This window comes from Palaemon carinicauda, chromosome 2, assembly GCF_036898095.1.
Source record: "Palaemon carinicauda isolate YSFRI2023 chromosome 2, ASM3689809v2, whole genome shotgun sequence".
Classification (NCBI taxonomy): Eukaryota; Metazoa; Arthropoda; class Malacostraca; order Decapoda; family Palaemonidae; genus Palaemon; species Palaemon carinicauda.
In genome coordinates, this window is record NC_090726.1 from 106,015,964 (window position 1) to 106,040,802 (window position 24,839).

General features: G+C 45.3%; 1 protein-coding gene across 2 annotated transcripts in view; it reads left to right on the forward strand.

The window, feature by feature from the left end:
• The first annotated feature begins 1,936 nt into the window (after positions 1–1,936).
• sgg (shaggy) overlaps positions 1,937–24,839 on the forward strand; it is a 506,255-nt gene continuing 483,352 nt past the window's right edge. The window contains exon 1 of one of the 2 annotated variants that reach the window (XM_068357288.1): positions 1,937–2,503. In XM_068357288.1, coding sequence (XP_068213389.1) covers positions 2,419–2,503 — 85 coding nt within the window. In that variant the 5' untranslated portion in view covers positions 1,937–2,418. The remainder of the gene's footprint in view (positions 2,504–24,839) is intronic. The other variant, XM_068357297.1, reaches the window with a different exon arrangement.

A 24,839-nucleotide genomic window follows, 5' to 3' on the forward strand; every position in this document is an offset into this window, starting at 1 on the left:
TGTGCCTTCTGGTAATAAATAATGTTACGTTGTATTAGTAAACTCAATATACCTTCTAGGTATATACCTTCGTAGGTAGTAGGTTGGCCAGGGCACCAGCCTCCCGTTGAGATATACCGCTAGAGAGTTATTGGGTCCATTGACTGGCCAGACAGTGCTACGTTGGACCCTTCTCTCTTGTTACGGTTTATTTTCCTTTGCCTACACATGCACCGAATAGTCTGGCCTATTCTTTACATATTCTCCTCTGACCTCATACACCTGACAACACTGAGATTACCAAACAATTCTTCTATCAAGGGGTTAACTACTGCAGTGAAATTGTCCAGTGGCCACTTTCTTCTTGGTAAGGGTAGAAGAGACTCTTTAGCTATGGTAAGCAGCTCTTCTAGGAGAAGGACACTCCAAAATCAAACCATAGTTCTTTAGTTTCGGGTAGTGCCATAGCCTCTGTACTATGGTCTTCCACTGTCGGGCAGACTATTCTGTCTTATTTCTCTTCCACTTGTTTTGTTAAAGTTTTAATAGTTTATATAGAAAATATTTATTTTAATGTTGTTACTTTTCTTAAAATGTTTTATTTTTCCTGTTTCCTTTCCTCACTAGGCTATTTTCCCTGTTGGGGCCCCCGGGTTTATAGCATCCTGCTTTTTCAACTAGGGTTGCAGCCTATCAAGTAATAATAATAATAATAATAATAATAATAATAATAATAGCTTTTTCTTCGTGATGTCAACTGAATCATTGTGATAAGCCTACACATCCAGAATCCTTAACAAAGGGCGCCATCTTTTGTACTTGCCTTGGCGCCAGTAACCTTAGTTGCAGCTCTGATCAAAAGCAGCACTAACATCGAGTACTATTAAAATGCCACATTTATTTTCATCCATCACTTCCGGCATATCATTTACAACCAAACAGATGGTTGTCTCCGTAGAATATAGTTTTCTGTAAGCAGGTTGGTTGTCTGGCAATCTATCACTTCTAAGTGATTGATCAGTTCAAGAAGTACGAATTCTAGTACTTTTGAAACAAAGGCTCGATTCTTTGCCCTTATACTTTGAAAATTACAGAACATTCGCTACCATTTTCTTAACCATCAGTTTCTATGGATACAGTTGTTATACACCATTATATAAAAACACACTTGGTTTATACATTTTGTTTTTTCTTTACTTACGAGATTCCTTAATAAGTTGCAGTTCCTTCGATAAAAGGCCTACTCGAATATAATCTTTCATCAGAAATGACATCGAGTCAAATTTATTTAACAAATTATCATATCCTTGTTCGCGGTTAACTGCTTATATAGTTACTACATTCTCGAGTTATGATGTCATCAAAGAGCAATGTTACATTTATAACCAAAGTACTCTCGAGATGAGGGGCAACGGAAACTTTAATTTGTAGTTGTTTTTTTTTAATAATTCTGCGTTACGAATTTCCAATTCCGCGTGTTTAGGAAGATTTTACTTTACTTCGGCAGGTGGGGTTTATTTTAAGGAAAATGATTGGCATTCCAAAGATGTCAGGTGGAATGGGTCGTAGAAGTGTACGTTCATTCATTAAATGTGTGCGCTCATCGATTCTCAGTTGTCAATGACGTCATAGAAAAGGGCCCTTTTTTAGTAGATATTCTGGAGTATAGATTTTTTTTGCTAATATATCATACCTTTATTATAGTCCTATTCTTTCTGTATTATTTTATCATTGGACTCAACAGTGAAATAACTAACCATAGATATTTGAATATTACATGTAAGTGTAGCAACCCGGTGAAAATGGCAACAGTCTCTAACAGTGCCAGTGTGACAGAATTCACAATTACTATTGGTTATGAGAGTCTCTCAAACCGCGTTTTCATTGGCCGAGAATGTCACCATCTCGGTCAATGGCAGGCCTCGGTTCCAATAATGACAAGTGTATCTTGCAGGGCTTTGAAAAAACTTTCGATATGTCTGGACGTCCGAATATTATGTGGCTTGAAGGGGTCGTTTGCTAAAAGATAGTTTGTTATTAAATTTCATAACGTTGAAAGAAAGGAGAAAAAAACAGTTAAAATTGATTCTTTTTTGTAAATTTGGAGAAAATTAGAAATAGAGCGAGGTGTCTGCTGGGTCGAGGATGTGAAGGATCAATAATGGAACGCATCTCAGCAGTCAGGCTGTGAATAACCCGAGTGCAACATAGAAGAAATCTTGACGAAATTCCACTAATGTCTAGGCCCTCTGTGGCTGTTTGTGGGGCTAATGGCCTCCTCATAGTGTGTACATTATAGTGAAAAGTAGAGTGAAATGGAAGTGTTAGTGGCATAGCAGCAGGAAACATGGACCTCCTGCCTGGGCTCGTGATCTCTCCGTGCGCGTGAAATGAGACGGGATTTTCGCCTATTTCCTCTTTATTTGAACCTTTTCGACCATGAGTGGACGACCCAGGACGACGAGCTTTGCTGAAGGGAACAAAGGGCCCCCTTCTGTGTCCTTCCCTGGCATGAAAATAAGCAGTAAGTAAAGGGATACTAGCTTGCGATGGCGGGGTGGTAGGTAGTAGCCTGCCTGCCTGCCACAGGATCCCCTTCAGCTACGCGTTTCAACCTCACCTCTTAGTTTCCATATTTCTCTTTACATTTCTCTCCATCACTTTGTATCTTTTCTATTGTACATCGTTTCACTGTCTTATGTTACGTCTGATCTTTTTGGTCGTATACTACTGGGCGTGGCTTTTGGCCATATCTTCAAGAGTTGGGGGATGGTAGAGGAGTAGGGGTGAAAACAGCTGATGGACAGTCCGTCCGTCCGTCCATGTTATATGTCTGTGTGTGTGTCTACTCTGTCTACTTGTACAATTTTCTCTCAAGGCAGTTCATCTCACCCTGTCCAGTTTACATTTTTCACCTTTTTTTTTTTTTTTTTTTTGCCTATTGCTTCCACTATCTGTACCGTAGTCCCTAGGTCAGTTTGGTACACTATTATTTGATAGTGTTATTGACAGCCTAGACCAATCAAGCTGTATTGGATTAGCTTGTAAATTTAGCTTACCTCTAATACCCTCACTTGGTGTAGAAGCCTACTGTTGAAAGTGGTCTTTCTTTCCTGATGAAGCAGATTGATTGTTCACTGAATAAAGTATACATTACTCTATTAATGGTAGGATTAGACCTTGAGGAGAAAGAATGTTACTGTAGTATAGAGCTGGTTAAGTAGTTTTATTGTTCATCTAGAATTGTATGTTTATCTTATTAATATGGCAGGTTATCCTATGGGGAAGTGTTTATTGGAAGTATTTGTAAGATTCGATACATTTCTAACCAAGTCTTTAATCCCTACACATATCTGAGCTTAGCTTATCAAAGATTTTATTTTTATACAAAAGTATCCTGTAATCTAGGTCCAAGAATGAATTGTAGGCCTACTGTTAGGTTACGCTGGTAGTTTGTAGCGCTACGGCCAAGTGTCCTAATTTGCTTATTATCGCTCCGACTTATCTTGTATAGAATAAAAACGTTTGGAAATGGTCTACAGATCTTAAATATGTGCTTAAACGCTCTATATTGTTGTGTAAGGGGTGGTCCGGGGGGGGGGGGGTGGGGGGGTGGGCAGGCCCCCTGGGTAAGGACACGAATTTTAGGTGGGTTTTTCAAGTTGGCTTCTCCCGTCGTACTCGTAGGTTAGGAAACTGTTGTGTAAGGGGGGGGGGGGGCGAAGCCTCCCTGGGTAAGGATACGGCTTTTAGCATATGTTAGGTGGGTTTTTTTTAGTTAGCTTCTCCCCCCCAAAATCGATTTTAGCACGACGGGCTACAGTTCAGAATATTCCTGTTTTCTACGAACTCGATTTTAGAACGACGGCCATAGTCCACCCCACTTTATAATATTCCCCTTTTCTATGAATGAAAACGGATCTGGCCGTCACCCTACAAAGGCTCCAGTTACGCAAAAGCAGTAAAACATCGTTTTCATGAGTTGATTAGGTCGTCTGTAGGATTGGCTACTATTAAAGTTGTAAAGTGACAGTACGGTGTAAACGAGAACACTAATTTGTGTTAGATTTGGACAACTAACAAGGTAGACTAAGGGCAGAAAGCTTACATTGCTAAAACTTGGTTTATTAGTTTTTATTATAATGTGTAGTACAGTGATTTATTATTACCGAATCAAAAAGGCAAGAAATGGCCTGCCTATTTATACACTTGCTTTTGGAGGTAAGTGCATGTTGATAGACCAGTAAGATTATTTGCAAAGGTTTATTTACTGCCTTTCTTTTAGGTTGTGTATTACTGATTTAAAAGTCATTTCTCTCAACTGTTTAGTTTCTTTACCAAACTCAAACCGCAAGTGGCTTGTTTGGATACAACTTTAATATTAAAAAATGTTGTTTAACAGACTGTAGGTTGGTATTTAAATATTACAACACATTTAAATCTAAATCTAAAAGTTACCTTTCAACTAACTACTGAACACCTCATATTGCAACTTTGAGAAATCAGAATTGATCATTTCAATGCCTGTGTAACCAGATACCTTTAATGTAAGTTCTAATCAAATGCAGTCTGTAATCTTTTGGATAAGTTTAATATGATACTGTTGTATTGAGAACAGTCTAATGCACTGGAATAATGTTAAGTATAGGCTACTTGGTTGGTTTGAGTTTAGTATAAATACTCCTAAATGTTGTCGGTTCATATTTTACATGGCATATATCTTTCAAGTAATGAAGATGGGATATATAAAAAGTTAAAAAAGTTGCAGGTTTTAGGTCTCCACTGAGACGATTTACATCGATCTCCTCGGGCGACCATTAGCCAGCAGGGACTAGTCCCCTCTAACCTCCCCCCCAGGCGCCACCCTGGGAGTACCCTCCGGTAGAAGGTCTCACGGCTACATAACAATATGTACTGTTATTGTGTAGCAATAATAATCATTGGGTGGGTGTAATAACCAAAAGTGCCTCAGACAAGTAGACTTCAATTGAAAATGCGTCATATTTTGTGTTGGATTTAGTCAAAAAGGGTATTCTAATCCAGTATGTGTAATTGTAAAAGATGTTTTAGTTTTATGGATACAAAATGTTTAGAATTTTTATCCTTTCTTTGATTGAAAGCAGTTTTGCTTGCAGAGTTAATAAAAACAGTTTTTCTACTGTCAATCATAATTGCATAAAAAAAATATTAGTGTGTTTTTAAACAGGATTTTATATGGTAGCATGTTTGCCTTTAATACGGCATTTGTAAGACTTGGAAAGTCACATCTATTTTTGGAGAAAACTCAAAATTCATGGTATAGCCACAGTTTTTTTTTTTTTTTTTTTATCATTTAGAATAGCCTATCAAATTCTCAAACAATTTTTGGTAAAAGCTGTATACTGTTTTTCTTTGTGAATATGACTGTTTAGTTATTTTTATTTACAAAGTCATGCAAATTTTCTTGGTAAAACAACTGTTTTTGCTTGGAGTGCATTACAGTATGTATCTCCATAGTAATCGAGTCCAACATCAATGTTTAGACTCGGTCCACAAGTAACTTCCAATTTTTTTTTTCCCAAAGGGCCAATGCCTTGTAATGTTGTCTTATCAAGTGATCCCTCATGTCCAATTCCTATTCTTCATTTCGAATTCAGGGTTCAGATATTTGTCTTTTTTAGACAGTACAATGCCTTTCCAATGTGAAGACTTATTGATTGGTTGTGTCATTAATATTGTTTACCAGTTCATTTACATAAACTTTACTAATTGATAAAAAGATTAGATTGTTTAGACAAATTTGAGGACTCCATACTTATTATCCCAGAGAACTATAATTTGGTGCTCTTGTAATGTAAATACTCTAGTTTTTCAGTGTTAATGAAAGGTAAAGGTAGCTTAGCCACCCCCAGTAAGGACATGGCTATCTAAGTGAGGTTAGGTGTGTGTACCTTAGGTTAGCACATATCTTAATTTCTTTACAAATTTATCATAATGCCAAACAGTCCTTCTCAGGAAACTGTATTTAAATAACACTGACATGTTCACATGATAGTGCTTTGTTTCTGTAGTTTAAATAGGCCTATATTTTTCTAATGATTTTTATGGGGTTTGGACTTTTTGTTTCTTTTTAATAAAAATTGATAGATTTTGGACTTGGGAAAAATAAGCCCTCAATCAAAAAGAAGTTTGTTCCGGGATTATATACAAACTGTTTCGCGCAATACAGTGTAAATATATTTAGGCGACAGCTGAAACTAGCTGTAAGATTTTTAAGCAATGTGTAACTACCCACCGCTAGTGGAGCAGGGAGTAGACTGCCCCCCCCCCCCCCCCCCCCCCCCCCCGCTCACGTTCACCCTGATGAGGGTATGCCACTTTTTATTTCGGCTAGGGAGTGAAGACGTTCAATCTCTCACCCATCAACCCTAGATACGTATCATTATTTCACCAACTTGCATAGGTGTCGATGGATTGACCTCGACCAACTGTACAAAAAAAATTCATAAAAAATAAATTTTTAAGCCAATTCACAACCTTTTAATATTAAAAAAAATTTCAAAGAATATTCTAATCTTTAAAAAAATAAATAAAAGCTAGGTTCAAAATAAATATTTATTACAAATAAATTAAAAAATTTGAAAAATGATGACAAAAATATTCACCTAAAATTTAAATGTGAAAATAAAGTAAAACTATTCTGAGCATTTATTCTACAATAATTGATCTCCATTTGCTGAGGTCGAGGGGGAGAAAGTTTCCTGAAATTAGGAAAAAGTATGTGTTTTTTTTGGGGGGCAAAAAGGCATCTCTCTCTCTTTTTTTTTTTTTTTTTTAATAAACATTTAGTTAGTGGCTGAATTTTTTTTTTTTACAGGATATTGCATTATTATCGTACATCAAAAATGTGTAGAAAAATTTGCACTTGGATATTTAGTGTTATTTAAAGGGGGCAAATTTTTCTTTTTTCTTTTTAGCTGAGTTCGATTATGAAAATTTTGAAGAAAAATCTTTATATCCATTGCTGAGCATGGTATCTATGCATGAAAATATTAGAAATTTTATATAAAAAAAAAAAACAGGAATACATAGAGCTATGCCAGCTTACCTGTCGGATATGCTCTCAAGATGGCCGCAAACCACATCACCTCATAAGGCCAAATCTGTTAACTGAAATGGAGAAAGATATGTCAATATTAGCGAGTTATTTACTTACATAGTTGTTCGGGGATTTGCATAAAGATATTATGGTAGCTAGAATGAAGTTGTTAGATTATTTTGCAATTAAAAAAATAAAATAATAATCATAATTGTTAACATAAAGGTACAAACTTACAGAAATAGGAAACAGTGGATATGCATTTTTATGAATTATTGAATGGTAGAAAATACAAATATTTATTTTGGTTACCTAGAACAACCATCAAACACACAGTGGACACAACACAGTTTGGTGCTGCAGACACACAGGTTTGTGACACTTCAAACAGGCTGTGTTCATCTTGTGATCGTCATTGGATTGGCAGCTTTGGCATCTAACCCTTTTCGGCAGCTAGTGGCCACTGGGAATGTTACGTCCGGGGTAAAGTTTGAGCTTGAAAGTGTCGAGCATTAGTTGACAGCGCAACTTAGAAAATTTGCCAACGGACGTGTCGTATTGATGTCGCACTTGGGGAGCACACAAATCAAAGGCGATCTCCTTTAGGAAAGTTCGCCTTGGCATCGGCTTTTAAAAGGGCATGGACGTCTACAGAATATAGGTATTTACCATTACTATATTCAGTATCCCATAAAAGAGACACAGTGGCCAGCGTTGTGTGTTATGAATACAATTGGATGTAATAAGAATTTGCGTCGTGCTTCAAGAAAACGCAGAGCGGCATATTCTATGAGTCGTCTGAACGAAAACACTGAACAGTACGTTTTATGAATAGAACTTACCTGGCAGTTATATATATATATAGCTTAGTCTCTGACGTTCGGCAGAATTATAAAAAAATCGTGGCAACCGCCTTGTGGTGGTTGTGCAGTTAGGTGGTTAACAACCCTTAGAGGGTGGTACTTAGAATCATTCCCGTTTTCTGTTCTTCAGATCATCTCTGCCGGCTGGATCGACAACACCGTTGGTCCGCCATTAGAGTTTTTCTTTTCGCTTTCCCTGTGTCGCTGTACCGTACTTCTTTTTGGTGAAGTACATTTATTTGGGGATTTGGCAATAGTGTTTATTCTGTGATTTTTGTTTTTTATTAATATGAGTGAGAATCTTCATTTTCGTGTGTGCGAATGAGGAATGCAAGGTGTGGTTACCGAAAGTGTCGGTAGACCCTCACACTTTGTTTGGGTTGCAGGGGTTTTGAGTGTGCACTGAATAATAGGTGCAAAGAATGTGAGGTTTTGAATGAGAAGGATTGGTTAGCTATGAAGCGCTATGTGCGCAAATTAGAGCTTGATAGAGTAAGGAGAGCTTCTAGATCTAAATCTAAGTCTGCTAGCGAACCTAGTCTTGATTTATCTATTGAACCTTTAATTAATTACTCTTTGGAAGTTGACCCTTCCCCTGAGTTAATAACTCCTGCCCCTTCTACAGGATCCGTATCTGCGGATGACCCTCGGTACGCCAGGATGGCTGCCGAGTTGAAGGCCATTAAAGATCAACTTGCGGCTTTTGAAGGTAAGGCAAGTGAGAGTGAAGTTAGTGCTTGTGAAAGTGCAGTGGAGGTGGCGACCGACCGAACCTGTCATTACCCTAGGTCTAGACCTCTACCAAGCTCCCACAACCAAGGGAGAAGGTACGTCGACGACCGAAAGGGGGTGAGAGGTACGTACCCTCGGTCAGCCATGGCCTCGGGCAGTCCTGTTGCAAATTCCCAGGCTGCTCTTGACCGCCACGGTAAAGGTGTGTCGGATGTGATGGTTTCTTCCCCGAATCCCTCTCCCAGACGCAAATGGAAGTGTGAGGCTTCGAGACCGACGAAGAGGAGGTGGAACCGAGAGGACCAGTCTCGTACTCACTCTCCCAGTTCTAGTAGCCACGAACCTTGTCCTTCGGAGGACGATTTGGATACCGTGCCTGTGAAGAGGACGAAATCAAGAGCCGAAAGCCGGGATAGAGCAGCAAAAGATCCTTCTCCTTCCACCAGTGTTATTCGACAGCCGTCTCCTTCGAACCGCAGGATCCAGCAGAAGTTGCTAAGTCATTCATGTCAGTTAAGCAGGAGCAGCTTTTCTCGTTAGTACAAGCTTTTAGCCACCCTCACTCCCAGTCTGACAGACGTAAAGACGACTCGTTACCCGTCAAGAAGTCAGCTTCTAAGAGGGAACGGAGTTCCTCGCCTAAGGAACCTTTGCGCGCTTCGTCAAAGACACGACACTGCACTGTTTCCTCATCTGCCCGGCGCCAGGACGATTCCGCCTCTCTCGATGCCAGGACGATGCCTCTTCTCGTCGCCAGGACGGTTACAGCTCTCGCTCTCGACGCCAGGACTCTTCCGCCTCTCGCTCTTGACGCCAGGACGATTCCGCCTCTCTCTCTCGGCGCCAGGACGATTCCGCCTCTCTCTCTCGGCGCCAGGACGATTCCGCCTCTCTCTCTCGGCGCCAGGACGATTCCAGCCTGTTTCTTAAGCACGATACTGCTTCTCTCCGCCAGGACGATGACAGCTCTCGGCGTAAGGACGCCTCCTCCTACCGCCTCAAGGACTCTTCTAGCGCTCGGCGCCAGGACGCTTCCGACTCGCGGCGCCAGGACGCAAGCGGTTCTCGGTGTCAGGCTGCTTGCAGCCCTCTCCTACAGGACGAATCCTACAATTTTCCTATTTCGGATTCAGGTGAGCCTTCTTCCCGAACGAAGGCTGTAGTAGAGGTGGGACAGGATCTCGATGTCTCGGAAGACAAAGACAAACCTGCTGGCGACTACAAGGTTCTCTCTCGCTCCCTCCTTGAACTGTATGGGGAGGAGTTTCAACCTCCTGCTCCTCGTTCTCCTCAATCTCAGTTTAGCAGGAAGAAGGCCAAGAAACAGTCGGCCTTCATCAAGATGAAGCTCTCTATTTCTGTTACGAAGGCTCTCGCTAAAATAGACGATTGGATGAAAGAACGGAGACAAGCGGTTAAGACCACCTTCTCTTTTCCACCAGCTCGTCTTGCTTCGAAGGCTGGCGTATGGTAGGAGACTGGGGAGCCTCTGGTTCTGGGAGTGCCTGCCTCCTCCCAGGGTGACTTCTGGCATTGTGGACTCTGCCAGAAGACATGCACTCAACTCGGCCAAAGTTATGTGGTCGATGTCGGAACTTGATCACCTTGTCAAAGGGATTTTTAGAGCTTTTGAGTTTTTTAGCTTTTTGGACTGGTCTGTAGGGACTCTGGCCAGGAAGACTGAGCAAATGGAAGGAACACAAGACCTAACGAGTATCATGTCTTGTATGGATAAAGCTCTTAGGGATGGAGCTAATGAGTTGGCTTCCCTTTTTTCAGCAGGAATCTTGAAGAGGAGGGCCCTGCTATGCTCCTTTGCTTCGAGATCTGTGACTGTTGCGCAGAAGTCTGAGCTCCTTTACGCCCCCCTGTCGCAACATCTCTTTCCTGAGGCCCTTGTCAGAGATATTATGCTTTCTCTTGTGCAAAAGGCCACCCAAGACCTCTTTATCGCGCTCAGCTCGGAAGGTTGACAGTTGCTCCTTCGTCTCTGAAGAGGGAGGAGAGGAAATTCCACCAGCCCTTTCGAGGCAGGGCTCCTTCGAGATCTGACTTTAGAGGAAGAAGACAGGGGTCAGGAGCAAGGACGAACAGAGGTTCGTTTAGATCTCGCTCCAAGAAATGAAGTGCAAGTCCTCCAGACAACAATAGGGGCAAAACTGTCACGTTTTTGGCAGTCTTTGAAGAGAAGAGGGGCGGACATCTGGTCCCTCTCAGTCATCAAGGAAGGATACAAGATCCCCCTTTTGAAGAAGCCTCCTCTTTCAGATACACCTCTAGCCTTAGTAGCGCAGTACGCAGATGCGGAGAAACGGAAGGCTCTTCTGGATCTGGTCGACCAGATGCTGGACAAGGGAGCGATAGAACCAGTTCTGGACCTTTCCTCCCCAGGCTTTTACAATCACCTGTTTCTGGTACCCAAGAACTCGGGTGGATGGAGGCCCGTCCTGGATGTCAGCTCTCTGAACGTCTTCGTGGAGAAGACGAAGTTCTCCATGGAGACGACTCAGTCTGTGCTTGCAGCAGTACGACCAGGGGACTGGATGGTGTCTCTCGATTTGCAGGACGCTTATTTTCACGTCCCCATCCATCCGGCTTCGAGGAAGTACCTGAGATTTGTGATCCAGGGCAGGTGCTTCCAGTTCAAGGCGCTTTGCTTTGGTCTCAGCACGGCTCCTCAAGTCTTCACCAGGATAATGGCAAACGTGGCAGGCTGGCTGCATCAAGAGGGAGGGGATAAGGGTATCATTTTATGTGGACGATTGGTTGATACGTTCACGATCGAAAGAAAAATGTCTGGACCTACAAAAGACGTTCATGATGGTTCAAGAACTGGGTCTTGTCATCAGTAGGGAGAAATCTCAGACCGAGCCGAATCAGACTATTCTCTATTTGGGGATAGTTCTGAATTCAGTTCTTTTCGGGCTTCTCCCTCCCGGGAAAGGCAGACCAAGTGCCTTGAGAAGGACCGAGGATTCCTGAAGAAATAGAAGTGCTCAGCGGAGGAGTGGATGAGTTTACTAGGAACTCTCTCCTCACTCGAACAGTTTGTCTCTTTGGGGAGACTCCACCTAAGACCTTTTCAAAACTTCCTATCAAAGGTGTGGAACAGGAAGACTCCTTTTCCTTCCCTATTCCAGCAGAGGTCAAGGATCATCTGATGTGGTGGCTGGATCCAGCTTTGTTAGGGAAAGGGATCTCCCTGTACAAAAAGAACCCAGACCTAGTGCTGTTCTCAGATGCGTCAAAGTCAGGTTGGGGAGCAACACTAGGAAGCAAGGAGGCCTCAGGCTCTTGGGAAAAGTCTGTTCGGATGGCACATCAACAGGAAGGAGTTGAAGGCCATTCTGTTAGGGCTAAAGGCCTTCAAAGACTCAGTGTCAGGGAAGATTGTGGAGGTCAACTCGAACAACACCACAGCTCTAGCGTACATCAGGAAGTAAGGGGGTCTCACACTCTGTCTCTTCGAAACAGCAAGGGAGCTCCTTCTATGGTCGAAGGAGAACAAGGTAGAACTGCTGACAAGATTCGTACAGGGAGAGAGGAATGTAAGGGCAGACATGCTCAGCAGGAAAGGGCAAGTTCTTCCCACAGAATCGACCCTCAACCAGCAGGTCTGTCAGAGTCTCTGGAAGCTGTGGGGGAGACCTATAATACAGTAGATCTTTTCGCCTCCAACCAGAACGGGAGGATCCCCAACTATTGCTCCCTAGTTCCGGACAAGGAGGCAATAGCGGTGGACGCCTTTTTGATGGATTGGACGGGGATGGACACATGCCTTTCCCCCCGTTCAAGATTATCAATCTGGTCGTCAGGAAATTCGCTCGCCTCGATTCGGGACGAATGATCCTAGTAGCTCCATTCTGGCCATCGAGAGAATGGTTCACGGAAGTGTCAGACATGTTGATGGACTTCCCAAGAAGCCTTCCTGCAAGTCCAAAGCTTCTCAAACAACCCCACTTCGACAGGTATCATCAAAACCCCCTCGCTCTCAAACTGACTGTCTTCAGATTATCGAGAAGCTTGTCAGAGCGAGAGGATTTTCGGCTCAAGCTGCAAAAGCTATCGCCAGAGCGAGGAGTGTCTCTTCTCAGAGGGTCTACCAATCTAAGTGGGAGACTTTTAGAGCTTGGTGTAGGCAGCACAAAGTTTCCTCATCCACTACCTCTGAGTCAAATTGCAGATTTTTTGTTATACCTCAGACAGGATGCTAATCTGGCAGTATCCACGATCAAAGGGTATAGAAGTATGCTCTCGACAGTCTGTAGGCATAGAGGCTTAGATTTGTCTCAAAATAAGAACTTGCAAGACCTCATGAAGTCTTTTGAGACAACTAAACAGGTTCAGCTAAAGCCCCCTTCTTGGAACCTGGATGTGGTTCTGAAGTTTCTTTGCACCAAGAAGTTCGAACCCATCTCACAAGCTTCTCTTAGAGAGGTAACGAAGAAAACCCTCTTCCTGATGGCCCTAGCCACAGCTAAAAGGGTCAGTGAGGTTCATGCTATTGAAAAACAAGTGGGCTTCAATCAGAATGGAGCGGTTTGTGCTTTAAGGATGGACTTCCTCGCCAAGAACGAGAACCCTTCAAAGCCCTGGCCGAGGACTTTTGAGGTCCCTAACTTCACTAATCTAGTGGGTCAAGAGCAGGAGAGGCTCCTCTGTCCAGTTAGAGCCCTTAAAGCTTACTTGTCTCACACTAAGAATGTGAGAGGCTCATCTAGCTCCTTATGGTGCTCAGTGAAAGATCTGCAAAAACCCCTTTCAAAGAACGCTTTGTCTTTTTTCCTGAGGGAGACTATAAGGGAAGCTCACCTCTTATGTGAGGAAGAGCACTTCGGCCTTTTAAAAGTACGGGCTCACGAAGTGAGAGCCATTGCTACTTCGGTGGCATATCATAAGAACGTGTCAGTTAGGCAAATTATGGATGCAACATTCTGGAGAAGCAACTCTGTGTTCGCCTCTCATTACCTCAGAGAGGTGAGAGTGGATTATGAGAGATATACCTTGGGCCCATACGTAGCTACGGCTTCTGTATTATGCAAAGGAGTTACTACCTCTCCTCAACCTTAGTTTTTGTATACCTGTGTGTGGGTTGGTGTTTTTAATAGTTGTCTGAGGACGTCGACTTGTGGTACAGTTCCCTCAGTCTAGATAGATAGTTTATATCTATTCTGCAAGGTTAGGTGCTTAGTTTTAGTAAGGTTGCAGGTTTTAATATAAGGGTCGAAGGTAGTTCTGAAGTCTAGTCAAATTGTTGGTCTCGCCCCGTTGACAGACTCGATTGAGTTGTTTTCAGCATGACAGGTCCACTCCTGGCTGACACTCCTAAGGGAAAGCGACTCAAGAGGCAGGAACCTTTGAAGTCAGCTACCTAAGCAGGTAAGGAATCAAGGTGTTTTTTCTCCTACAACTTTTTGTTGTTTCCCCAACGATGTTTACTGTCTTTCACCCTCCTCCAAATGTGTGAATCGGCTATATATATATATATATATATATAATATATATATATATATATATATATATATATAATATATATATATATATATAATATATATAATATATATATATATATATATATATATATATATATATATATATATATCTCACACATATATATATATATATATATATATATATATATATATATATATATATATATATATATATATATATATATATATATATATATATATATATATATATATATATATATATATATATATATATATATATATATATATATATATATATATATATATATATATATATATATATATATATATATATATATATTTATATATAACTTCCAGGTAAGTTCTATTCTTAAAAATGGAGTTTTTTTGATAAAACAAAGTTTTATGAATACTTATCTGGCAGTTATATATATATTTTAAGGCCCACCCACCTCCCCTCAGGAGACAGGTCGGGCATAGATGATCTGAAGAACAGAAAACGGGAATGATTCCAAGTACCACCCTGTAAGGGTTGTTAACCACCTAACCGCACAATCACCACAAGGCGGTTGCTGCGATTTTTAAAAAATTCTGCCGAACGTCAGAGACTAAGCTATATATATATAACTGCCAGGTAAGTATTCATAAAACTTTGTTTTATAAAAACTCCATGTTAAGCTGCACTGTAGTATTATTACTGTACATATATTGTTGTAATATTATACACTACAGGACTGTATCAGTTAGTATTAGGTTATGGTACTGTACAGTACTACTAGATAGGAACAACTTATGCTTTACAGAACAGGAAGGGGATACAGTGATCCCTCGCTACTTCGCGGTTCGACTATCGCGGATTCACCACTTCGCAGATTTTTTTCATAACGCATGTATATACATATATCGCGCATTTTCTGGAAATTTCGAAAATACCGCGATGTGACCGATGGTGCAAAATTGGAGAAAGTAAGGAAAATTGAATCATGATTGATTTTCAATATAAATGAAACTTTGAGGAGCAACAAAGATATCATTTGTTAGAGAGATAGAGGGAGGTAAGGAATGGGAGGTAGTGAAAAGTAGCCCAGAGAGAGAGAGAGAGAGAGAGTGTGAGTGTGTGTGTTGTTTTAAATGTAGTAAACAAAAAGATTTGATAGGTTATAACACATTGGTGCTTATGTAATATCAACTGTATAGACGGTTTGAATAAGTTAAGAAATGGTATAAACGATACTTTGTTAGTGTATTCGTATGCTCTCAAGAGCGGCAGCTAGACGTCAGCTGATCTGATCACAGCCAAAAGTAAAACAAAAAGAAGTCGACAATACTCGTTTTTTAAAACACACCCGAAATTTAAAAACAAAAGTACACGCTTTCTTAATGTGCAATTAACTATTTAAAGAGTAGCAATTTTCTAGAATAAAATGATGTTTCCCAAAAAATAGTGGTTTGCTGATGAAATCGATGCCGTATTTTTAGCAACGATTGAAATGGATGTAAACTCGGCATAATTTTTTCGTTTCGTATTTAATATACACTAAGAAAACTAATTTTAGTTTCTTCATCTATATGTAAGTATTGTATAACACGAAGAGAGAGAGAGAGAGAGAGAGAGAGAGAGAGAGAGAGAGAGAGAGAGAGAGAGAGAGAGAGATGAATCAGCTGTTGTAATCGAATGCTGTGTTTTTGTTTCGTGAGAATTTCATCGCCACGACTAACAACAACATACTGTACTGAACTTTACAGTATTATACAGACTACTGTAATATGATAAAATAAGATATTTGTAATAACCTATTTTATATGAAATGGGGCTATTTTTTTGTTTAAAATTTACATTTACGTACGTAAAACAATCTCTCTCTCTCTCTCTCTCTCTCTCTCTCTCTCTCTCTCTCTCTCTCTCTCTCTCTCTCTCTCTCTCTCTCTCTCTCTCTCTCTCGTAGATTGTTTTCCTGCTTTGCTACGTATGTATGATTTTATATAATTATACTATTAGCAAAACATTCGATGTTGCTCTGCTTTTATCAGTCAGCTGATTTTGTCCTTTTAATTTTTCCCTTTAACTCTGGGTTGAAGAATTATTTTTTTCTTTTCTTTTATATGTGTGATATGGCCTTTACTTCTCGCCAAGTATCTTTAAAAGAAACAGTAGGAAAATATAAAGTGAAACTTCATTAAAAAAAGTGACAAAAATAGACAAGACATGTGTTCATGTGGAATGCAATAAGTATATGAGGGAAGTTGATAAGTTTGATCAGCTATGCTCAACATATGCTTACAAAAGAAAGAGTCAGAAATGGTACCAATCAATTTGGCATTTTATCATTGAAGCAGCATTAGTAGACTCAAACATAGGCTACAGCATTCTGAATCCCACTGCTAAGTTGGATTAGAAAAGCCAAAAAAATATCAACCCTATGTTAGAAGGTTATAAGTGGAGCAAAACTCTAAGAAAGGGTAGATTTACAAATGCAATGCAATATAGACTAACTGAAATGCGTTTTCCAGCTCAATATGTTGACAAAAACCACAAACCCCAATGTATTATATGCTATATCTTGCAAAAGAATTACTTGATGAAAGGTAAAGGCGAATGTAAAAGGAAGCAAACAGCCTATTTTTGTGATCAAATTGTTGAAAAGCCCCTTCTTTGTATCATTCCATGTTTTGAGACATAAAATGGCCATAGAGTGTACAAAAAGCATTACCAATGTGAAAAATAAATGTATGAGTCAATGATGATTTGGGTGAAGGATTATTAGTGGAATTAAAAAAATTATATTTGGAAAGGAATTTTTTGTGATTTTTCTTAATTTTTACCCTTTTATCAAAGAATTTAAGGCATAAAGAGGTAATCTCAGGTGAAAATATTGTTAAATCCTAAAAACAGAAAGGTTATATAATACAAAGAACATAGTATCATTAAATTTTGAGCATTTTGAGTTTTTTAGTGCTTGCTACCCCTCCACCCTCACACACACCGGTGATTCGGCCACTTTACTTTTGGCTCGGAGAGACGACAGACCTGTCAGCGCTCTCCTCTCTTTGACTGCCATAATCTTTTGTTTGCTTTTTCTTACAGTGTTTGTGTGTGAAGTTGGCCTCTGTTATCGTCATGCGCACTTGCCCCAGTCTTTCCGGCCGCCCTTGTGGAACCTTTATGTCGGCCGTGGAGACGGATCCACACTCCTTATGCCCGCAGTGTAGGGGTCAACGGTGTGATAGTGCTAATTTGTGTAGGGAGTGGTCTACCTCCCAGTGGGAGAGGTTTGCCCGGCGACGTAAGAAGAAGGCTAAACGGGATCGTTCTCCTTCCGAAAGTTCTCGGGGGCGAGGAAATCCTAGGTCTTCTTCTCCCGCCGCCCATTCCTCCTCCGAATCTCCCGCTCGGCTTCCGAGGGGCCGGCGAACGGTAGCGTAGACCGTAATATTGATATTGACCGATCCCGTGGTAAGGGATAGGCCGCTGCTTACCATAGCGAGGCGGCTGCCCCTCCCCCCTCGGAGGAGGTAGTTATGTCTAACAAGGATCTTTTTCTGCTTTGGGCTTCCTTGGGGCTACAGGGTTTGCCCTCCAAGGCAGCCTTGTTTGACATGGTCAAACGGGGTGCGGCCGCCGAACAATCGTCAACTACAGCGGAAATAGATCTTCTGTCTGTAGTTGACGTAGTTGTTTCGGAAACATCCCATGGATCTGTCCAAACACCTGTTGTGATTGAGGTAGCTGAAGGCTCTGTCTCTCCCTCCGGACACACTTCGAGGGAGGAGCGGAGGCCTACGGTCTCTCCTTCCACTGAGATTCCCTCTCGAGGGAGTTCTCTGGTAGAGACGAGGCCCTTCGATGGTCAGCTTGCTGATCCCACGGCCCCTCGTGGGCGTATAAGGCGGATGGCTCGCCCTCCCCTTCGCCGTAGAGGTCTTCCTTCTCCCTTTAAGGGGGTTAGGAGGTGCCTCTTTGGCTCGTCGTCCCCACATCCTCTGCGGAGGAGACGACTCGCCGCTCTCCTGTCCTGCCAGCTACCACCCTAGACCTCTCCGGGGATCGTTCGCGTTCCCCTTTGGAGGATGGTCTTCCGTCTGGACAAGGGTCTCCTCAACCATCTACTTCGAAGGCTGCTGATGTGCTTTACGCGCCCCCTCAGTCTGCCATTGCGCAGTCTCCTGGCCCTTCGGGGTCTCAGGGACTTGAGCGCAAAACTGCGCCTCTCGTCTCTAAGCGTAAGGCTCTGCTTGCGCCCGTTGCTGTTGTTCCTGTTGTTGCTGACAAAGCGCTCTCCTGCAGGCGTTCGCGCCTCTGATCCTGTTACGCGCCAGGGTTCACCTGCGCGCCCACGCCCATCGTCAACTGTACCTGATGCTGCGTGCAAGCGCTCGAGAGCGCCCGCGCGCCCACCTTTACCAGCACCTCCACGCCCCCCAGTTCCTGTTACATCACGCGCGATTCCAAAGGTGCCTGAGTCGGCGCACAGGCGCCCACAGGTTCCTACGGACTCGCGGCGTCCTTTGGGGGGAAAACGCGGCGCGCGTTCTCCCCCTGTTCCTGTATCACCACCTCGCACGGTCCAACAAGTTCCTTCAGGTTCTCGTGGACTCGTCGCTCCCTATAGGGGGAAAGCGCAACGCGCGATCTCCCCCGGTTCCTGTCACTCTTCGCGCAGTCCACAAGGTTCCAGAGTCGGCGCACAGGCGCCCACAGGTTCCTTCGGACTCGTCGCTCCCGACGGGGGAAGATCGCGTCGATTCCATCCGCGACGCGCTCTCCATCGCGCGCGGTTAAAGAGGTTCGCGGTGCGCTTTCACGCGCGGATATTGTTCCAGCTTTCGCGCGTTCTCCAACGCGATCGCGTGGCGCGCTGACTCAACACGTAGCTCCGGGGTTGGCTAAGTTAGCGCACAGGCGCTCACGGCCTCCTCTGGAATCACGCGAGTCTGCTGCCGACAATGTCGCGCGCGACGCTCATCTGTCGCGCCCAGTCCCAGCTACACGCCCTGTGCCTGTGTTCAAGGCAACTGTGAACGTTCCTCAGGCCGTTTGCAACCCGCGACCTCTGAAACAGCCTGTTCCAGATGCGCGCCAACATTCGCCAGCGCAGTTAACAAACTCGCAAGCGAATAGTGCGCACCCGCGCGTTCGGGCGGTTCCTGATCGTCGTACACCGACTCCTTCACCATCACGCTCTCGCGCCATTTATTCATCTGCGCGCCATCGCTTTGCGGCCGCCCACGCGGGTACGCGCGCGCGATTTTCCAGTATCTCCCGGGCGCGCGCGCGATGGGGTTCGCGCTCGCGATATTCCAGCCTCACATTACGCTAACGCGCGCGACCCTGTGCAGGGCCCAATTCACGAGCCCCAACGCGGCCTCCGCCAGCCGGATTCTTCCTTGGTTCCCCCCCCCCCCCCCCCCCCCGTAAGCGGAGACCAGCGCGCTCCCCAGATATATCTAGGGATTCTTCTTTTGCAGCCCAGAAGGCGAACCCTCGCCTGTGTACTCCTCCTAGGGATCCATCGGTCCCCTTCCCTCCAGAGGGAGTGTCTGCCAGCGCCGCTGTCAGTCAACAGCCGTGGTTTGATACCCTTCTCAGAGCTCTTGTTCGGGCTATGAAGCCTGCCGCCTCTGACTCGTGTCGCGAACCAGTGGCAGTTTCCTCCCCGCTGAAGAGGAAGAGAGGAGTTTCTACCGTGGATCTTCCTCCGAGACCTAGGCTATCTCCTCGCAGATCCTTAGGCAAGGTTCCTACTCCTCCTCAGACCTTTTCGCCTTCCCCTGCGGAGGAGGAATACCCCTCCTCAGGGGAGTCGGTCTGAGAGGATGTCCTCCCCATCGCACCAATGGAGGAAGTTCGTCGTCCTCCCGAGAGGTCCCCTCGTCTTGAGGTGGAGAAGGACCTACCACCTTCGCGTTTGGAGTCCTGTATCCCTCCCAGGAGGGAATCTAAGGACTCTTAAGACTATTCCTAAATCATCGGCTAGGATCAGACAGGAGCAGCCTAGGCCGGTCGAGGATATTCACGCGTCCCCCCAGGAGGCGAGCGCCAAGAATCAGAACATGCATTCTGGCAAGTTATCTCTCTCATGAGGAGTCTCAACGGGATCCCAGATCCTGAGGTCCCTCCTCGTGATGGGCAGGACACAGTCCTGGATGGTATCTTTGGCTCTCGTAGGCCCTCCAGGGCCAGTGCACCTTTGCCCTGGTCTCGGGGGATGAAGAGTGCCAGAGAGAAGATCGAAGGACAACTTGCGGAGCTTGCCTCCTCAAGGAGGTCGAGTGCCGGGTATAAGCTCCTCCCTCCTCCTCGAGTCCGTCAGAGGAGATATTTTGAGATCCTTGAGGAGCCTTCTTTGAGCCTTCCCCTGCACCATTCCGTGGAAGCCCTCTCAGGGGGAGTGTCTCTTGAGAGACTCTCCAACCGGCACGTGTCCTTTTCGGCCACCGAGATCCAGAGTCATGAGAAGGTCATTAAGTGTGCCATGCAGGCCGCTTCATGGCTAGACTTCTGGCTGGGTTCTCTGGGCATTCTGGTGCGGTCCGAGGATCTGTCCAAGGAAAGCACCAGGAAAGCTCTGGAGACCTTCCTCCTCTCGGGCACTCGGACCATCGAGTTCCTGTCCCACCAGGTTACCAGCTTGTGGGCCAACACGATCCTCGAGCGTCGGGACGCAGTGGCGGCGAGGTTTCATCAGAAGGTCCCCAGCACCGAGGCTAGTAGGCTCAGACACTCTTCTGTCCTCAGCAAGAGTCTGTTCAAGCCTAAGGACGTGGAGCGTACTGCCGAGAGGTGGAGGCAGTCCAATCAGGATTCCCTCATCCATAGAGCCCTGACATCAAGGCCCTACAACCCTCCGGCAGTACAGCAGCCCCGCCCTGCCAAGGACACGAAGAAGACAGCCGTTACAGCGAAGCCCAAGGTGTCTAAGCCCTTTCCTGCCAAGGGCGGAAGGGGCAAGAAGTCCTCCAGGGGGAACAAGAACCCTAGAGGTACCGGCCGAGGCCGGAAACGCTAGGGATGGCAATCCCCCTGCATGTCCACCAGTGGGGGGATGCCTTCAGAGTTGTGCAGCAAGGTGGCAGCAACTCGGGGCAGATGCCTGGACGGTGTCTGTGATCTCTCAAGGGTATCGCGTCCCGTTCACGGCATCTCTACCTCCCCTGACAGCGGATCCAGTGTCGCTGAGCTCTCTTGCCATGGGGTCGGCAAAAGGGCAGGCCCTTCGGGCCGAAGTCCAGACCATGTTGGAGAAGAATACGCTCCAAGAGGTCGTGGACGGGTCCCCAGGCTTCTACATTCGACTCTTTCTTGTGAAAAAGGCGTCTGGAGGCTAGAGACCAGTCATCGATCTCTCGACACTGAACGGGTTTGTCAAGCAGACTCCGTTCAGCATGGACACGGCGGACACGGTCAGACTTGCAGTGAGACCGCGGGATTTCATGTGCACTCTGGATCTGAAGGACGCGTACTTCCAGATCCCAATCCATCCGTCTTCAAGGAAGTACCTAAGATTTTGCCTAGATCACAAGATCTACCAGTTCAAGATGTTGTGTTTCGGTCTCTCCACAGCACCTCAGGTGTTCACCAGTGTCTTCACCCTCATCTCTTCATGGGCACACAGAACCGGCATCTGTCTCCTTCGTTACCTGGACGACTGGCTGGTCCTGGCAGACTCGGAGGTTTCCCTTCTCCACCACCGAGACGAGCTCCTCGAGGTTTGCCGGGATCTGGGGATCGTGGTAAACCTCGAGAAGTCTTCTCTGCAGCCCTCTCAGAGGCTGGTTTACCTAGGTATGATCATAGACACCAATCTCCACAAAGCCTTCCCATCAGACGAAAGGATTTCCAGGCTGAGGAAGGTCGCAAGACCTTTCCTCACTCGAGAAGAACTCCCAGCCCAATCGTGGCTTCGTCTCCTCGGCCACCTTTCCTCTCTAACCCGCCTCGTTCCCAGCAGTCGCCTCAGGATGAGATCCCTTCAGTGGCGGCTGAAGTCCCGATGGAGTCAAGGTATCGACTCCCCGGACATCTTGATCCCGATGGGATCGGCGGAGCGATCGGATCTGGAGTGGTGGGTGGCGGAAGAGAATCTACGAAAGGGAGTGGATCTTCTCGTCTCCCCCCCAGATTTGATGTTGTTTTCGGACGCGTCAAACAAAGGGTGGGGGGCCCACGTACTGAACCACAGGACCTCCGGCCTGTGGTCAGAATCAGAAAAGTACCTTCACATAAACCTGCTGGAGATGAAGGCCGTCTTTCTGGGCCTTCAAAAGTTCCATCAAGTCCTGGCAGGTCACTCCGTAGTGGTGATGAGCGACAACACCACGGTAGTGGCTTACATCAACAAGCAGGGAGGTACCTTTTCGGAACTACTATCCCATCTTGCAGTAGAGATCCTGATATGGTCCGAGGTCCACTCGATATCACTTACAGCTTGCTTCATTCTAGGCAAGAGGAATGTGCTCGCCGACAGTCTGAGCCGAACGACGCAGATAGTGAGTACTGAGTGGTCTTTGGATCCTCTGATAGCCAACAAAGTCTTGACTTTGTGGGGTTCCCCGACTGTGGATCTGTTCGCTACGGCGTTGAACACCAAGCTTCCGCTGTACTGCTCCCCAGTCCCGGACCCCAAGGCTCTCTGGCAGGATGCCTTCCAACAACGGTGGGACAACGTCGACCTGTACGCCTTTCCCCCGTTCTGTCTGATGAGGAGGGTCCTCAACAAGACCAGAATATCGGTCAATCTCTCGATGACTTTGATAGCTCCGCTGTGGCATCACCCAGAGGGGTTTCCAGACCTTTTGCAGCTCCTGGCGGAGATCCCGAGGGAACTCCCTCCACGTCACGAGCTACTCAAACAACCACACTCCAACATCTTCGACTTTAAGCCGTAGCTTTGCTTCGACTTCACGCCTGGAGACTATCCAGCATCTCCTCAAAGAGAGAGGTTTTTCGCAACAAGTTGCGGAAAGGATGTCTGGTCACCTGCGGCGGTCATTCGCAGGAGTCTACCGGGCGAAGTGGCGAGTTTTCTGTGGTTGGTGTCGTGGAAGGGGTATCTCTCCCCTCGATGCCACTCTACCAGCAATAGCGGAGTTCCTTGTGTATCTGCGGGAAGAAATGCGCCTTTCAGTCTCGGCAGTGAAAGGCTATCGCTCAGCCTTAAGTCTTGCCTTCAGGCTCAAAGGAATGGACATTTCCTCCTCGCTGGAACTGTCCCTGCTCATACGAAGTTATGAACTTACCTGCCCTCAGTCGGAAGTGAGACCTCCTCGTTGAAACGTGGTTCGAGTCCTCAGGTCTCTTAAGAGGCCTCCCTACAAACCTTTACGCCAGGCCTCGGATCGCCACCTTACCTGGAAGACGGTGTTCCTGCTAGCTTTGGCCTCGGCCAAGCGAGTTGGCGAGCTACATGGTCTCTCATACGACGTCGCCCATTCAAGGGGATGGGGGGGAGGTGACGTTCAGCTTCGTCCCTGAGTTTGTTGCCAAGACTCAGAACCCGGGAGTGCAGGACCCTAGGTTCGACTCTTTCCAGGTCTCGAGTCTTCGTTCTGTAACAAATGACCCAGATCATCTCCTACTGTGCCCAGTTAGGAGTCTGAGGTTGTATCTGAAGAGAGCAGCTGCAGTCCGGCCCCAGGTGCGAGCCTTGTTTGTTAGCACCGTGCCAACGAAGAAGAGGGTCACCAAGAACACCATCTCGGCCTGGATCCGTAAGGTAATCCACCTGGCCTTGAGTTCTGACCCTCCCCCGTCACGACGCCCTAGGGCGCACGATGTCAGGGGCGTAACTGCGTCCCTGGCCTTCAAGAAGAACTTTTTTGTGACGCAGGTCCTGCAAGCCGGGGTCTGGAAGCGTCAGACTACCTTCATGGCCCACTACCTGCAAGGCGTGACCCACAGGAGGCTCGATACGTTTTCTATCGGCCCTGTGGTGGCTGCACAAAGCTGGTCTAACCTCAGGCTCCTAATTGGACAAGTAGCAGAGGGTTGAGGGCATTGTTACCCGGTTTTAGTCTGTGTGAATGAAAAGATCTGTCTGGCCCTTTTCTTTTCTTCATCCTCTCCTCCCTTGGAGAAAAACAGCATCCTGGTTCTTTGCACAGCTGACCTCGAACCTCTGCAAGTAAGCCATGCTTCCTTGTGTTCCTAGTATTAGCTTATAATACTGTCATGTCCCCATACCCTGACGAGGTGGTATTGGGTTGTCCTAGCCTAGATTTCCTTATTAAGGACTCCAGGTCAACTTCCTAGGACGTGTCACTGCTCACCTTCACACACAGCTTACGTAGGCCGCAGCAGTCCCTGACTGCCTGCGAGGTGCAGGGTCCCCGATCCTGGAGTTGCTTTATGAACTTAGGGTCGGGGCCCCCGGGCAAGCTAAAGCCAGTATGGTTTGTATTCAGTTAAGGAACAAATGACAAATTCGTAGATAATTTGTATTTTTCCTAACGATACAAACCTAGCTATTTACAGTTATGTGCCTGCCAGCCCTGTCCCCCAAGATAAGTCCCACCTCTAAGTAAAGTGGCCGAATCACCGGTGTGTGTGAGGGTGGAGGGGTAGCAAGCTTCCCCCCCCCCCCGGCTAACTAGCGGTGGGGTAGGAAACCCTCGTTAAAACTTTATGGCTCGTCATCAGCTGCGCCGAAGTATCACCCCATGTAAATAGCTAGGTTTGTATCGTTGGGAAAAATACAAATTATCTACGAATTTGTCATTTTAATTTGGTTTCTACAA